Genomic DNA, 18,532 nt, shown 5'->3' with positions numbered 1-18,532 from the left:
GGCCCCATGAGTTGCCAGTCTGCCCCAGATAGATAGATAGATAAAATTTTATTTATTTATTTATTACAGGTACTTATATAGCGCAGTCAATTTACGCAGTGGTTTACGTATATATACTGTATATTCACATCAGTCCCTAACCTTCTAGGGGTGTACAATCTAAGGTCCCTAACTCACATTCATACATAAACATCCCTCCTAGATTGTAAGCTCCAAGGATCAGGGCCCTCCTTTCCCTCTTGTATTGAACTGTATTGTTGCTGTATTGTCTCCTGTTATATTGTAAAGTGCTGAGCAAACTGTAGGCACTATATAAATCCTGTATAATAATAATAGTATAGATATATTCTTTGTACAATACACTAATGCTGGTCATACAAATTTCATTGTTCGATTTCTTTTCCGATCAATGCCTTGCGATAAAAATCACCGATGTACAGTGGAGAACACATTCAATCTATATGTCACACACAGAGAAGTGGATTTCCATCAATAGCTAAAAAACCATGCAATCCCCTGATCGGTCGCAATATGATCGTCTTAACCAACAAAGCATCCCAACGCTGCCGATCGATGCAAAATGATCGATAATATTCAGCCCTGGCCAGTGGACTTCTTTTGATCAAATCCCATCAAAATTGAGTCTAAATCGATTGAAAGGTACGTTATGGCTATTCGAATGTTTGGAGATTCAATTGTTTGATCAAATTACACATTTATCATATATATATATATATATATATATATATATATATATATATATATAAAGCGTGAAGCGTGGATGACCACCATTTATAAAACAGTGACTTTCACTAAACATTCACTGGTGGTGAATCAATCAACCACTGCCATTTAGCACAGATGCACTGGGATGATTCACTTGCGGTTAATGTCATATTCACCGCTGTATAAATATTCTCTATTATGTACAGTATGTCTATTTATTTATTTCAGGTACTTATATAGCGCCATCAATTTACGCATATATATATATATTGTACATTCCCATCAGTCCCTAACCCTCAAGGGGCGTACAATCTAAAGTCCCTAACCCTCAAGGGGCGTACAATCTAAAGTCCCTAACCCTCAAGGGGCGTACAATCTAAGATGTCTATATAAAAGAATATAAGATTGCTATATGTTACAATGTAAGTACCATTACACAATACTAGTGGTGTATGAAGGCAGGTGACGCACAATCACAAAGAGTGTACAGTATATATACATATGTCATGTAAAGAATATCCCACACAGAGTACATATACAGTTAAATGTTACATATAAAGACGAGGATGGGATTCCGCTACTTGGAGGGGGCAATTGATACAATGTAACTCTCGTTGTACGATTTATAATTCACAGGGGCTGAGCATCTGTGGGGGTCCCTCTCTCCCCAGTCTCCATGCTCCCTCTCTCTCTGGTCCTGGAATTCAGCATAAATTAGCAGATGAGACAGAGTGCAGGAGCAGCAAGGAGGGAGGGGGGGCGCAGCAGCAGAGAGGAGGGGGGAGGAAAGGATGCAGGAGGAGGAGGAGGAGGAGGAGGGGGGGGGTAGAGGATGGAGGAGGTGTGTAGGGGGGGTGATGCTGGGGAAGGCGGTGGGGGGAGAATCATGTTTCAGAGCCTCTCTCCTTCCCTCTGAGCCCTGCACTCTCTCTCCCATCCACAGCTGTCTCAATCCATTGTCCCAGCCAGAGAGACAGGCAGAGACGGCGAGACTGTCGGAGAGACCCCCTGAGAGACCCCCTTCCACTGGAGATCTCTCCCCTCCGAAAGAGTCGGCCACATCTGGAGAGAAAAGGCGAGCGGCGAGAGCGCACTCCGCGAAAGAGACATCCATCAGACAGAACAATAGTGAGCGGAGGGACCGCCCTGTGCACAAAGAGGATGAAAGAGACAGACTTGGGGTGAGAACAAAGCGCTGAGAGAGAAGAGACATCCCACCGCCAGATGTAAGGGCCTTCCAGAGCGCACCGAGACTGCACGGAGAGGAGACGCCAACAGGGCAGGTACAGGAAAGAGACGGGCGGCTGGGCACTGGCCTAGGAGAGACGGCGCGAGGTCTCCGGGGATGGAATCTGGATTAGAACCAAGTGTGACTGACAGCAAGGCCAACACGAGACAGCGGCCACAAAAGCTTACACTCTAACGGTGAGTCTGATGTGTGTTTGTGTACCTCACTGAGGTCAATAATCGGACAATCCCTACCTTTTTTGTTGTCCAGCAAAACTGGCACTTCAAAAATGCCATCAATCCAATCATAAGACACAGTCCGCTGCTTACTACCCCAAAGAGCTGACAATCCAATAATGATATTGGTCCAAACTCTACACACATTCCACCCTTTCTACCCCAGAGAGCTGACACTTCAATAATGCCATCAAACCAAGCCAGATGCAGTCTGCTGCTTTCTACCTCACAGAGCTGACAATTGAATAAGGATATTGGTCCAAGCTCTACACACAAACAATCCCTTTCTACCCCACAGAGCTGACACTTCAATAATGCCATCAAACCAAACATCATATGCGGTCTGCTTCTTTCTACCCCATAGAGCTGACAATCAAAAAAGGATATTGGTCCAAGCTCTACACACAAACAATCCCTTTCTACCCCACAGAGCTGACACTTCAATAATGCCATCAAACCAAACACCATATGCGGTCTGCTTCTTTCTACCCCATAGAGCTGGCAATCCAAGAACTATACTGGTCCAAACTCTACATACAATCTGCCCCTTTCTAACCCACAGAGCCAACACTTTAAAAATGCCATCATACCAAACATCACATGCAGTCCGCTTCTCACTACCCTACAGAGCTGACAATCTAATAACAGTATTGGTCCAAACTCAACACACAGTCTTCCCCTTTCTACCCCACAGAGCTAACACTTTAATTGTGAACACACCAAATCCCTTTCTGTTTTGCAGAGCTCACATTCTGACAGGGAATCCAAACACCAACATCAAATCACATAATCCACACTGTGTTGTACTACAGAGCTGACACTCTAATAATGATATTGTTCCTTAATAGCATACACTGCACAGTGTAACCCTCAGAGCTGGCACTTTAATAATGATATCTTCATATATCACCATACACTGCACAGTGTAACCCTTAGAGCTGACACTCAACTAAGGACAGGTGAACATCATCATATTTGTCCTTAGAGCTCACACTTCAGTAATAATGTCTATACAGGGGCGGACTGACCATTCGAGCACTCGGGCACTGCCTGAGGGCCCAGGGTCAGTAGGGGGCCCCATGAAATGCCCCTGGTACCTTTTATAGGCTTTTTTGGGTGTGCTTTGAGTGTGGGCAAGGACACAGGGGCCCCATGATCCCCTATTGCCCGGGGGTCCCATGAGCTGTAAGTCCACCCCTGCATCTATAAGTTCAGTAAATGACCCAATTTTTAGATTTCAGTACACCGCAGCTGAGAAGCCAGCCCCATTTTGACCCCAGAGCTGGCAATCAAATCCAACACTCTCGTGGACGAAGTTGACGCCATCCACAGCACACAGACTCCTCACCCTAACAGCTGACACTTTATCAATACTGTTTGAGACTTTTAATCTCTCTGTTCTCCAGGAGTAACTTCAAAAATGCACAAAATCAGAATCAGCTTGCTATCCTGACCCACAGAGCTGACACTCTAAACAACAATATCACACACTGCTCACTCTTCGTTAGCTGTCAAATGTGACAGTTCGGATTGTTCACCATGGTCCCCCACAGAACTGACACTCTAATAATAACATCACATAATAATATGTCACACTGCCCACTCTTCCTTAGCTATCAAGTGTCAGTTCTGATTGTTCACCATGTTCCCCTGCAGAGCTGACACTCTAATAATGACATCATATAATGAGAATATCACACACTGCCCACTCTTCATTAGTTGTTCCAGTGTTAATTCTGGTTGCTCGCCATGGTTCCCAGCAGAGCTGACACTCTAATAATGCCATCATGTAAAAATCTTACACACTGCCACAATACCCTCTCTGATTGTCCACCATGTTCCCCCACAGAGCTGACACTCCACACTCCACCACCCATGACAGGGAAGGGGAAGCTCAGGCACACGAGAGGAGTCCCCAGCCACACGACTGCAAATCCTCTCCAGAGATATTTCCAGCAATTAGATGACCCTGAACCAGGCCGGGTCCCTGGGGGGGGAAGTTTTCCTGTTTAATTTTCCCATCTTGTAGAAAAGGAAGTTTGGGGGAAGCTGGTGGAAACGGGCAAAGCTTCAGAGTCACCACCTGGGCTCAGGTGACCCACTGTTCAAGGATCAGAGGTCAATGTTTGAACTGCCCTTTATAATGGTAGATGCTTGGTGAGATGGGCCAGCACAACATGAAATAAAAGTTTACTGAATAACCTGGTGGAGGTCACACCTGGGCAAAAACGTGGCCTGTCCTTGGAACTTCCTCCTCCATATTGTCCCTCTGCTGGCCCTGAAATGACCAGATACTAAACCCTTTTGCCAGACTCCTCCCATGTATTACATTTGCATTCTATTCCCTGTGAGTTGTGTTATAACGTATTGTATCCCGAGTGCTATAAATAAAAGTTCCTTCTATAGACTCAGTCCACGAACCAAAACTACCCGAATAATTGTGTGCTTTTTTGTTACAAATTGACAGTTATTTTCAGTTGCAGCCAATGAAATTAATAAACTGACAGGTATTTTCAGCTCCATGCAATAAGAAGGAGAAATTACAGTCATGTAGCTAAAATCGAGATCCTTATCAATGGGCTTAAGATTTGTGAATTGATCTTTATGTGTTATATCCTCCAAGTGTTATATGTGGCATATTCCCTGTGTGCTTTATGCATTCTATCCTTCTTTGTATTATATGTGATATATGATCCCTGCCTGCGTGTTACATGATCCAGTATATGAGTTTCTGTATATTTAGTGTATCACTGACCTATATATAAAGTATTATATTGTCCTTTGTATGGAGGGGGAAGTTGCAGTGGTGTTCCCTCTCAGCACTCGCTATGCTGCATTTTAATTGTTTGGAAAAGTTTGTTCGACAGTGTGAAGTTTGGGGAAGGATGGGGAAGAGGGGGATTCTGTGTACAAGAGCTGTATTGTGTCTATTTCGGTGTATTATTTCCACACTGCGCCATCCCCTCTCTGGCTGTTATTAATATTGAAGTTGGCAAGAGATGATTCTCATTTCAGTCTGAGACCAAAACTTCTTGCTGGAATTCTTAAAACATTTCCAGAGAACAGTTCTGGCAACCGGTCCTAACAAGGGACAGTGGGTGCTCTCCAGATCTGCACAGGACATGGACCAGTGTTCCTAAATTGCCACATATTTCCCTGGTCCACAAAAAAAACTTGTCTGATGGGGATCAAGATAGGTTTTGGACATCCATCACTTCCTCACACAGGATGGATAAAAAAGTAATTGACTTTGGGAAGGAAATACGGTCCCTGCCACTGGTGGATGACACAGAGATGCTATCATTTCTTTTGTGAGGTGATACGGTCATAGGAATCACCATGATGGCATAATCCATCACAGGGTCATTCAGTCATAGAAATCATGGTATAAAAAGTATTCCCCTCCAACTACAGGGTGATGGCAGCAGGGCTGGAGGAGCTTTTTAGATGCATTAGATAATCAAGCAGTCCCTGTTCCTTTATTCGCAGTTTCATATATCATGTTCCCCCACTGACTTCTAATTTCTTTTTCTATTCTGCAGAATGGGCCATTATCTTCTCTGACCTTGAAGCAGACATACAAAAGATGCTGCTTCCCAGGCTTCTCCTGCTGCTTATTTGGGCATGTTCCCCATCCTTCTCCTCGCTTGGCGTGCTAGAACTACACATTGATGAGGAGCAACCAGCTGGGACCATTATCGGTGATATCAGTGCAGGCCTTCCACCAGGGACCACAGGGCACATGTTCTTCATATCAGATCAGGAGGGAAGCGGAGTCACCAGTGACTTAGACATAGATGAACTTACTGGCATAATCAAGACAGCTCGAGTCTTGGACAGGGAAAAGCGTAACCTCTACAGCTTCATAGCAGTCACCCCTGAGGGGGTCACGGTAGAGGTGCACATCCATGTGGATGATATCAATGACCACTCTCCTACTTTTGCTAAGGACCGTATCGAGCTGAGTATTCCTGAGCACACACCACGCGGCACTCGATACCCACTGGAACCGGCCATAGATCTGGATAGTGGAGTGTTGAGCACTCAGGGCTACCTCATTCAAAGTGGAGATCCTATGCAAGCCTTCCGGCTGGAAACCCGGAGCATGTCCAGCGGCGTGCTATCTGTAGATCTAGTGGTGAACGCTAATCTGGATCGGGAAAACTGTTCTGCCTATACTTTGATCTTGGAAGCTTACGATGGTGGCTCTCCAAGCCGGAGTTCGCAAATCAAGCTTGACGTATCTATCTTGGACATCAATGATCATGCCCCACTGTTCAACCAAAGCCGTTACCAGGCTCTGATTTCTGAAAGCCTCTCACCTGGATCCAGTGTCCTGCAAGTCTATGCCACGGATGCTGACCTGGGCCAGAACGGAGAGGTGACATATGAGATAAACCGCAGGCAAAGTGACCCCGAGGGTTTCTTCACCATCAATCCATACTCTGGACTCATACAGCTCAGCAAACCCTTGGATTACGAGACACGGAAAGCCCATGAACTGGTTGTTCAGGCCCGGGATGGGGCAGCACAGCCAGAAGTGGGAACAGCTTTTGTTTCCATTCAGGTACGGGATTCTAATGATAACCAACCCAGTATGACTATCATCTTCTTGAGTGAGGATGGGGCCCCCCGAGTATCTGAGGGGGCTACGCCAGGGCAGTACGTGGCTCGTATCTCTGTTTCAGATCCGGACTATGGAGAGCATCCTGATGTGGATGTGACCCTGGAAGGTGGAGAGGGCAAGTTTGCTTTGACAACAAAAGACAGCATCATCTACCTCATCTGCGTGGACAAGTTGCTGGACCGTGAAGAACGAGATTCCTACAAGCTTCGGGTTCTCGCCACAGATTCAGGAACTCCACCACTGAGGGCAGAATCCTCTTTTGTCCTTGAGGTAACAGACGTCAACGATAATCCTCCAGTGTTTGATCGGCAAGAGTATAGCCACAGTGTGCCAGAAGCAGTCCATCCCGGAAGCTTCCTCTTGCAAGTCACAGCTCGAGATAAAGATCAGGGAGATAATGGAGAAGTGAGATACAGCCTTCTGGACACACCTTGGTTCCACATCCACCCAGAAACCGGAGTCATAACTACAACAGCCCCACTGGATTATGAGCGGGACCCACAGCCAACTATGACAGTGGTGGCCTCAGATCGCGGCAAACCAGCTCTAACCTCCACTGCTATTGTTAAAGTCCAATTATTGGATGTGAATGATAATGAGCCTGTCTTCGCTAATGCAGTATATAACGCCACCCTAAGCGAGAGCACTGCTCGGGGAAGCTGCTTCCTAAAGGTAAGCTCAAATGGCACCATTTTTGATGCATATAAGCTATACAGTAAATATGTGTTGAGAAGCCATTCTATGGAGGTTATAAGGCTTCCATGATACTTGCAAACGGAAATCTCCCAAATCGGGGATCATCACTTTCCTTTATTTTAAACTACTGGTTGGATGTGAAAAGTTGTTCAATTGCAGGTCGTTGAAGAGATGTTTAAAGTGTAACAGAGTCCACAAAAAGCATCCTAAATTAGAGGCAGCACTGAATAGCATACATAAAAAGCCTGTATATAGTATCGCAATTCACAGCAACCAGCTCTACTGAATGTACAGTACCAGTACTGTAATACTATCTTGAAAAGAAAAAGGAACGTTTAGTTTGCTTTTTGTAGAGACAGGTGCATTTCAACCCCAGCATACAGAAAGGGTTCTTTGCAATAAGAGCTGTGAAAGCATGGAATAATCTTCCACAAGAGCTGGTTCCAGCCAGCTCGGTAGATATGTTTCTAATAAGGTTGGATGTGATTCTAAGGAAAGATATAGATAATGCAATTTTCACTCCTGCAACCACAGTTTGCATGAAAGAAAATTGTTCAATTGACTGTGTTGATGGGGGAATCTCTCTTGCAGCGCTATTGTGTAGTACCTTCCCTGCCGGTCGAACACAATTATTACTGCTGGTTGCTTTATCTGCCAGCAGTAATCACATGCAAAAAAATCCAACGGGCTGGTTGTAGATGGATCGACTCCAGTACAACCAGCCTGCCCATAGATGGATCGAATCTTGACCAGTTGATTCGATCCATATACAGTTGTGACCAAAATTATTCAACCCCCACTGAAATTGAGTGTTTTGGCCAGTTTGACATTGCTTTTGATCATTCAGTCATCTTGCTTACATTTACATTAAAGAGGCACTTGTAGGTCAGACAAATATAACATAACAGTTATAATGAAATAACCACAAATGTCTTTTCTGTGCTCACAGCATTATCAGTTTTATTCAACCCCCAAGTGACATTCAATCTTAGTACTTAGTACAGCATCCTTTTACAGTTATAACAGCTTTTAAACGTGAAGCATAGCTTGACACAAGTGTCTTGCAGCGATCTACGGGTATCTTCGCCCATTCTTCATGGGCAAAGGCCTCCAGTTCAGTCACATTCTTAGGCTTGCGCACTGCAACTGCTTTCTTTAAGTCCCACCAGAGGTTCTCAATCGGATTTAAGTCTGGTGACTGCGATGGCCACTCCAAAATGTTCCAGCCTTTCCTCTGCAACCATGCTCTAGTGGACTTGGAGGTATGCTTGGGATCATTGTCCTGTTGAAAGGTCCAACGTCTCCCAAGCCTCAGGTGTGTGACGGACTGCATCACGTTTCCATCCAATATCTCCTGGTACTGAAGAGAATTCATGGTACCTTGCACACGCTGAAGCTTCCCTGTACCTGCAGAAGCAAAACAGCCCCAAAGCATGATTGACCCTCCACCATGCTTCACAGTAGGCAAGGTGTTCTTTTCATCATAGGCCTTGTTCTTCCTCCTCCAAACATAGCGTTGATCCATGGGCCCAAACAGTTCTAATTTTGTTTCATCAGTCCACAGAACACTATCCCACAACTTTTGTGGTTTGTCCACATGGCTTTTGGCATACTGCAGTCGACTCTTCTTATTCTTTGGAGACAGCAAGGGGGTACGCCTGGGAGTTCTGGCACGGAGGCCTTCATTACGCAGTGTGCGTCTTATTGTCTGGGCTGAAACTTCTGTACCCACATCTGACAAATCTTTTCTCAGTTCCTCAGCAGTCACACGGGGACTTCTCTCCACTCTACGCTTCAGGTAGCGCACAGCAGTCGAAGTCAGCATCTTCTTTCTGCCACGACCAGGTAGCGTTTCAACAGTGCCCTTTGCCTTGAATTTGCGAATGATGCTTCCTAAGGTGTCTCTTGGTATGTTTAACATCTTTGCAATCTTCTTATAGCCATTGCCCTTCCTGTGAAGAGAAATCACCTCTTCTCTTGTCTTCCTGGACCATTCTCTTGCCTTCACCATGTTTGTAACCACACCAGTAAATGTCTAGAAGGAGCTGAGTATCACAGTCATTTTAAAGCTGCCTAATTGGTGCTTATTATGCTTGATTGCTGCTCGGTGACATCCACAGGTGTTTTCAATACCTGATGGAAAGCACCTGTATGAACCTCTGTTCTTCAGAGTGGTAGTCTTTAAGGGGTTGAATAATTGTGGCAATGAAGAAACCACATAAGAACCATTTACTACTGTATTACATAAACAATTGATGTCATTTTAGTTGCATTTGGGTAGTTACAACGTCCTTGTAGGATTTGATTCTGAATACAATTCCAAATGTACACTATAGTCCCTAAACCCCTTTACAGCATTGGGGGTTGAATAATTTTGGTCACAACTGTATGGCTGGCTTAAAAGGTAACTCCACTTTCGTGGGAAAAAAATGTAACAAATAAAAAAACAAACAATTTAGCATATAGAACTGCAACAGAAGTCATATTGTAATTGAATGTTATTAAAAATGCCTCTTCGTTTTTCAATCTGCAGCGCTGTAATTTTCTGTAAAATGCAATATGGCAAGCGGTAGGTATTCTGCACACAGATGCTGTACAGAACGCCCCTGAAAAATGTCATTTCCTGCTTGTGTGATTGGCTTACTGGTTTTCCCAGAAGTCTGCACTAAGATAAACATCAGATTTTTGGAATCCCCTGCAACAAAAATTTCATTTTTGGTGAGATACTCCCAAAGGGAAAACACAGCCACAGGGATGCAGATCCTGCCACTTTCCTCATTAGAGCCATGCTGGAGCAGCAGCTTACTGATAATTCCGAAACCACTCCCATACCCATACAGATTCACTCTGCACATGGACACAGACAAACAAACAGCTATTCTTTCAGAATAACACAAGGTAGGTATGTGCAACAAAGTTTGTTAAAATCCCTGCAATGTACATAGATCACCCACAGGGGAAAGTTTTTTTCTCAACAAAAGTGGAGTTATGCTTTAAGTGTACAAAATGTAAAACAAATGTTGATCTGGAGAGTATCCTCACGCCTTCATGGGGCTAGTAAGGACATTTTCGCAGTGAGTAGCAAACTGGAGCTTTGCTGTTTGAACGACAGCAGATTTAGGGTTCTAACAATTTGATGTGTTTGCATTTTTCTGTTGGAAAGAGATGTCTTTTTCGTCAACCCAACCTTTTGGGAAGCTTACCAAGAATAGAACTGAACTGCACTGTTCCTACCTGGAATGGAACAGTAGTAAAGCATCTGTAAACTGTGCCCACCGCCTGGCAAAGATCCTGCTGGGTCCTGCTGCTAAAGTTACTTTCTCTTATTTTTACTGGTTTCATGAGTTAAAGAATTGAGAACATGGGCACAGAAATTGGTGTTTTGATAGAGCAGATACATAGACCTGTTCCATGTAGTATATTTTTGCATTGTACAGATGTCAACATAATGCATACATCTCAAATAAACATGGCAATCAAAATTCACATGCAAAGAATGGGGGGACCCTACTGGAAGAGCTCCAGTGCTATGCTCATAGGCCCCAAACTCAGTCCAATAATGGCATTAGCTTTGTGAAAACAGAAAACATGAAAGAGAGAAGAAACTGGAAAATATAAAGGTTGGGAGTACCTTTGGAGTTAAATTGGAACCAATATTCATGCCAATAAGAGTATGCTCAAATCAAGAGGTGTGCCTTAGGGTATTGGAGCCAAGGATCCTATTGGCAGTGGACATTTTCCTACGCATTGTGTTTATAAGCTATCAATGTTTCCTAAAGTTACTGTGAATTAACTCTATAGATTACTTAGGATAGGTTGGAGCCATTTAAAGATGTCCAATGTCAAGTATTGGTTAGTTTACCAGCAAACAACCAGTGATCCAGTTTAGTTCTATAAGTAATGGGATAAAGTTCTACACCAGCCTTTCTCAACCTTTTACCAATAAAATAACTTTTAGGTCATGGGGAACCCCTGCAAAAACTGATTGTGTTTCAGTGGGAAAAATGCCTTTTATATTGGCGGTCAGTGGAAGAATGCTCCCCTTATAGTGGTGGTCGGAGGGAAGACTGTTCCACTTATAGTGGTGGTCAGAATGCCATCCTTATGGGCAGCTAAAAATATCATTGGAGTCATGCAGCTGGCTTTGCCAAGTAGCGTTGGTCCCATTGACTATCAAATGGGAGGTCCATCAACCACAGCTCAAGGAACAACATCTTGAGGAACCCTACAGGGCTAGGGAGACACCTACACCTATGCTCAATAAGGCTAATTGTGGAGAATCTGTATGAATACCTGTAGCCCTTGCTAGGTTTAAAGATTGAGAACCAAAAGCTTCTGGAGCTATTGCTATTTGTTCAGTCAAATATTTTCCTAACCATAGGATCAGTGATACATGTTCATGTCTGGGTCATGCAATAAAAGTGAAGATAGGACTGGTCATCACACGGTATCAAAGAAAGGTGTTCAATAGCAAAACAAGACATACGAGATGGCAACTGAATTAAAATTAAGTTTACTGAATATTTAGTTAAAAACAAATGTTAAAAAGTGTGACAGGTCCAACAAGGTGGACATTAGTTATAACAAACATTCAAGGAAGCACTAATGCACTTTCCATTTTATTTTCATCCTTCTTTATACCTTAGTGCTGCTGATCGCCTATGTCCTCTTTTAGCCATTTCCTGTCTACATAAACTTGCTCCAACTGTGCATGCTTTCTTTGGGTGGGCTTCCCAATAGTGACAATATTAGAACATGTCTGCAGAGTGAGCACTGGTATGGCTGCTTATAGCCTCTGCAGGAAGAGCATGCAACAGGGTGACAACATAGAACAACTGGGAGACAGGGACAGGCATGTACAAAGACCTTCATAAACAAGAGATTAAAAAATATTGAACATTCATTTTGAAATGAAATTTATAAAAGATTTTATGATATTATATGCTTGGGTTTAGGTGTTTTTGAAAGCCTAATGTCAGGCAGTATAATTAACATTATATGGGTAGTACAGTGGCCAAGTGGTTAGCACTTCCACCTAGCAGCTCTAGGGTTGTTGGTTTGAATCCCAACCCCCACTACGTGCCTGGAGTTTGCATGTTCTCCCTGTTCCTGTGTGGGTTTCCTCCCACACACCAAAGACATGCTGGTACGTTAGTAGGCTCTAGTATGTGTATGTATGAACATGGGTTAGGGACCTTAGATTGTAAGCTCTTTGAGGGCAGAGACTGATGTGAATGTACAATACAGATGTAAAGATCTGCATAAATTGTCGGTGCTGTATAAGTACCTGTAATAAAATAAATAGATATCCCTTACTAGGAGTGAGCCAAAGTTCTGGTTGAACCCTGAGTTTCAAAGTCAAAATGCTGAGATTTAATATCAGAATTCTGAGTATCAAAGTCAAAATGCTGAGGTTTAAAGTTAGAATTCTAAATTTCAAAGTCAGAATGCTGAGATTAAAACTCTAAATTCTAAATTTCAAAGTCAGAATGCTAAGATTAAAACTCAGAGCTCTACATTTCAAAGTCAGAATGCTGAGATTAAAATTCAGAATTCTAACTTTCAAAGTCAGAATGCCAAGATTAAAACTCAGAATTCTAAATTTCAAAATCGCAATGCTGAGATGAAAACTCAGAATTCTAAGTTTCAAAGTCAGAATGCTGAGAATAATGCTAAGAATCCTGTGAATAAAATATTTTAATCTCAGAATTTTGACTTTCCAAATCAGATTTCTAACGTTAATGATAGAATTCTAACTGCTAATCTCACAATTTTGAATTTGAAATTCAGATATTTGACTTTTAAACACAGAATTCTAACTTTAAAAGTCAGAATTTTGTTTATCTTGGGTGCTCCTTACAGGACATAGCCTCTGCAGGAAGAGCATGCAACAGGGTGACAACGTAGAACAACTGGGAGACAGGGACAGGCATGTACAAAGACCTTCATAACACTAGGAATTTTTTAAATGAGAGATTAAAAAATATTGAACATTCATTTTGAAATTAAATTTAAAAAAGATTTTATGATATTATATGCTTGGGTTTAGGTGTTTTTGAAATCCTAATGTCAGGCAGTATAATTAACATTATATGGGTAGTACAGTGGCCAAGTGGTTAGCACTTCCACCTAGCAGCTCTAGGGTTGTTGGTTTGAATCCCAACCCCCACTACGTGCCTGGAGTTTGTATGTTCTCCCTGTTCCTGTGTAGGTTTCCTCCCACACCCCAAAGCCATGCTGGTACATTAGTAGGCTCTAGTATGTGTATGTATGAACATGGGTTAGGGACCTTACGATTGTAAGCTCTTTGAGGGCAGAGACTGATGTGAATGTACAATATAGATGTAAAGTGCTGCGTAAATTGATGGCGCTCTATAAGTACCTGTATTCAAATAAATAAATATCCCTTACTAGGAGTGAGCCAAGGCTCTGGCTGAACCCTGAGTTTCAAGATCAATATGCTGAGATTTAATATCAGAATTCTGAGTATCAAAGTCAAAATGCTGAGGTTTAAAGTCAGAATTCTAAATTTCAAAATCAGAATGCTGAGATTAAAACTCAGAATTCTAAGTTTCAAAGTCAGAATGCTGAGATTAAAGCTCAGAATTCTAAGTTTCAAAGTCAGAATGCTGGGAACAAAGCTAAGAATACTGTGAATAGAATATTTTAATCTCAGAATTTTGACTTTGAAAATCAGATTTCTAACTTTAATGATAGAATTCTGACTGCTAATCTCACAATTTTGACTTTGAAATTCAGATATCCAACATTTAAACACAGAATTCCAATTGTAAAAGTCATAATTTTGTTTAGATTTTTTTTATCTTGGGTGCTTCCTGTCGGGACTGTCTAGATGTGTGTTATCTTCAAATAGTTCTGTTTGCATTTTAAGTCAGCGCTGTTCATTTGTAAGCAAAATGCAGCAAATAAACAGCCTGGGACCTGTAGTGCAAATGCATTTCAGTAAGACTTGTTACATCAGTTAGTCCAATGCAGCCTCAGATCTGTCATGCATAGGGCATGGGAGGACATTTCGCTGGTCCATCCAGGAAGGTAGTGACTCCATAGAAAAAGGTAGGTGGTAATTTAGGCAAAAAGTCCTGCTTGCTGCATCTTTGATGAAGTTATTTAAAACGCAAATTGCATCGCATTCAATGATAATGTATGTACACTGTGCCTTAGGGCACGTTTATTATTATTATTATTATTATTATACAGTATTTATAAAGCGCCAATGGTTCACTCAGCGCTGTACATTACAAAGGGGGACAGAACATGTGACAGAACAATACCAATACAATGCAAAACATGAGAGGATTGAGGGCCCTGCTCTTTCGAGCTTACAATCTAGGAGGGAGGGGATGGTGGCACAGGAGGAGATAGCTGTGGGGGATGGAGTGGTAGGAAGAGTGGAGGAGGTTGGTCAAGTTAGCAGGGGGTAGGCTTCCCTGAAGAGATGGTTTTTCACGGTGCGCCTAAAGGAGAGGAGAGTAGGTGATAATCTGATGGGTTGGGGAAGGGAGTACCAGAGGATGGGTGACACCCTGGAGAAGTCCTGGAGGCGGGCATGGGAGGAGGAGACCAGGGAACTAGAGAGAAGGAGATCTTGTGAGGAGCGGAGTGTGCGTGTTGGGTGGTACTTGGATATTAGGTCAGTGATGTAGTACGAGCAGTATGGTGGACAGCTTTGTACGTCAGTGTTAGGATTTACAAATGCGGCAGCCCTTGTTGCCCTTAAAAATCTGGCCATGCACCAACAGAATTCCGTTAAACATTTTTTGTTTTAAAAACAATTGTTTATTTTTCTAATTATTGGTGGGGCCATTTTCAAATGCAGTGATGAAAAAATTTAAAGAAGAAGGATGGACATTTTTTTCTCGAATGAGTACTAGCCATAAACGGATCCAAATTTGTCTGGGTCAGTAGGGCCTGGATGAATTTTGATTGCTGAGTGGCCATTCCTGCTCAATAAAAGTTTATCAAATTGACGTCTGTTGAGCAGTGGTGGAAACACACTGAAGGGACATAGAAAATGTTTGTTAATCAGCGGCTGCAGGCATTGATCAATGTATTCTGACAGCGATGGGTCCCAGGAGAGGAGGAAGGGATTCCTCCATGCACCTTGCTTGGCTAAACAAAGGAGAAACTAGACATGTGCGGTTCAATTTGTTCTGAAACAAAATTTGGACAAATTTTTCGTTATTCGGAGATTGAGCTGTATCCAAATTTCCGATTTACAATAGTAACAAATCCATTTAGTCTGAAATTAGAATTCAAATTCAACTGTGTGTGTTAGTGTTAAATTATAGCCATCTTCCAAAATTCAAATTTGGGAAAAAAAGAGAATAGAATTAAACAGAATAGAATATAAAATAAAATAATAGAATAAAATAGAATAGAAAATGAAGGAATAGAATAGAAAAGATAATATAAAGAATAGCGTAAAACACAACAGAATAGAATATAAAATAAAAGAACAGAATAAAAGAGAATAGAAAATAATGGAATAGATTACAATACAATTTAAAATAAAATAATAGAAAAAAAATAGAGTAAAGCAGAATACAAAATAAAATAGAATACAAAGAAGGGAATAGACTAGAAAAGAATAGACTAGAAAAGAACAAAATAGAACAGAAAAGACTGAATAGAAAATAAAAGATTAGAACAGAAAAAAAAAAATAGAATAGATTTTGTCTGAAATTCAGATTTGAATTTGAAAACAAGTTCAAATATTGCTGATTTCCTTCAAAGACTGTGTGAACATTTGAATTTCAAAAAGAATAGAATAGAATAAAAAACAAAATAGAATATAATATAAAAGAATAGAATGGAATAGAATAGAAAATAATAAAAAAGATTAGAAAAGAATAGCAAAAACAATAGAATATTTTAGAATAGAATAGAAAGAATATAACTGTCTTCTGAAATTTAAACTCCAAATAGAATAAATTTGAATTTAAATAGAAGAGATTAGAATAGAATAGAAAAGAATAGAAGGGAAAAAAATAGAATAGAAAATATTAGAATAGTATAGAAAAAATAGAATAGTATAAATTAAAAAGAATATAACTGTCTTCTGAAATTTTAATTTTGAATAGAATAAATTTGTATTCAAATGCCAATTTTGAATTCAAATAAATGAAAAATTTAAAGTAGAACTATAGGCAACACTTGTTTTTCATTTTGTATAGGTCAGGAGAGGGTTATAACACCTGTCAGTTTTTTTTTTGCCATCTGTGTCCCATTGGGGAGATTTACCTTCACTACCCGTCCCATAGCCAAACAGGAAGTGAGAGATAATCCCCACAAATTAAGGGGAATTCCTTGGGGCCCCCCAGGTCACCAGAACTAGTGTCCCCATTGGAAGATTTCCCCTCTATTACTTTTCTGGGGACAACCCAAAATTTGGGGGTTTGTTTTACTTTCACTTTTGGTGATAATGGTAAACAGGAGACTCAGACAGCAATAAAACTGACAGGGGTTCTAATCCCTCTCCACTCCATCCAAAACTAAAAAAACATGTTTCACCTCTAATTATACTTTAGCTAAACAAAATTATTTAAATAAATGAAACAAATGTTTTCATTTTGCAAATGTCTAGCCCCTCGCCCTACTGAAGATTTACCCCCCTTCCTGACCAGCCCATTTTTTTTTGTTACGGCACTGCTTTAACTGACAATTGCGCGGTCATGCAACGCTGCACCCAAATGAAATTTACGTCTCTTTTTCCCACAAACTGAGCTTTTTTCGGTGGTATTTGATCACCTGTGCATTTTTTATTTTTTGCGCTATAAAAAAATAGACTGACAATTTTGAGGAAAAAAAAACAATAATTTTGACTTTTTGCTATTAAACATGTCCAGTACAAAGATGTAAAAACTCAAATTTTGTCATAAATTTAGACCAAAATGTATTCTACATTTTTTTTCTACAAAAAATCCCAATACGTGTAAATTAATTGGTTTATGTGAAAGTTATAGCGTTTACAAATGGTGGTATATACTGCATACTTGAATTTATGTATTTATTTTGTTTACTAGTAATGACGGCGATCAGTGACTTATAGCGGGACTGCGGTGTATATTCTGACACCGGGGGGGGGGGGGGAACTGACATGGTGTCACTGACATCCCCAGTGACACCAATACAGTGATCAGTGCTAAAAAAAGGCACTGACACTGTACTAATGGCACTGGGCAGGAAGGGGTTAACATGAGGAGCGATCAAAGGGTTAACTGTGTGCTGGGAGTGTTTTACTGGGAGACGGTGTGTTGGTGCTTCACTATAATCACACTGCTCTGGATGGCTGTGCTGTGCAGAGCAGTGTGCCCAAGCTGACAGGGAGGAGGACTGTTAGTAAACAAAGCAGTCCTCCACCCTGTTGGAGATGCTCAGTAATCATCGGGTACCGGTGGGTAATCACCGGCCAGGACCCGGTGATTGACAGCCGAGGCCGCGAGTGGCGGCGTAGGTATGGCACACGCCCCCTACCTGGAAGTACAAAATCAAGTATACGTGATTTTGTGCACCCCTGCCACCCTGTAGCAGTATATCTCCTATAGGGCGGTCAGGATGTGGCTAGAAAAAACAAACCTTATAAGGCCAGCCTACTGGTTAAAGTGGTTATAAATCCTTACATATACCCAGTGAAGGGACTGGCCTCAGGTGAAACACAGAGATGAAACCAATCCTCCTACATAAGTTGTACCTGTTTATCAGATGTCTTCTCTTCTCTACAGCCATTCAAAGTGCTGAATTTATAAAGCTTGTCTGGGAATTCAGAAAACAGGAGGTGCGGAGATAAAGTTACACACTACGGAAGTTACCCCTTCTCACAGCACACAAAAACAGAGCGGAGGTTGTCAATTACAGACTGTGCTGGAGATCCCTCCCCGTCACTATTTTTCTCTTGGTGTTAGAAAAACTCGTCAGAATTGACTCATGCTGATAGCAGAGGAACGAGCCAGCAGACAGGAATGACACTTACACCCGGGTCAAACCAATCCGACTTTGAAA

The 18,532-nt window shown here is 41.7% G+C and overlaps 1 protein-coding gene across 1 annotated transcript in view; it reads left to right on the top strand.

The window, feature by feature from the left end:
* The first annotated feature begins 1,601 nt into the window (after positions 1-1,601).
* The window catches only part of DCHS1 (dachsous cadherin-related 1), a 113,766-nt gene continuing 96,835 nt past the window's right edge, over positions 1,602-18,532 (top strand). The window contains exons 1-2 of the mRNA XM_089671636.1: positions 1,602-2,151; positions 5,733-7,489. Of these exons, the coding sequence (XP_089527762.1) occupies positions 5,777-7,489 (1,713 nt within the window). The 5' untranslated portion in view covers positions 1,602-2,151; positions 5,733-5,776. The remainder of the gene's footprint in view (positions 2,152-5,732; positions 7,490-18,532) is intronic.

This window comes from Staurois parvus, unplaced genomic scaffold (genome assembly GCF_062004578.1).
Source record: "Staurois parvus isolate SC_StPar_1 unplaced genomic scaffold, SC_StPar_1.0 ptg000109l, whole genome shotgun sequence".
Classification (NCBI taxonomy): Eukaryota; Metazoa; Chordata; class Amphibia; order Anura; family Ranidae; genus Staurois; species Staurois parvus.
This window is presented reverse-complemented; position numbering and strand designations above follow the sequence as displayed.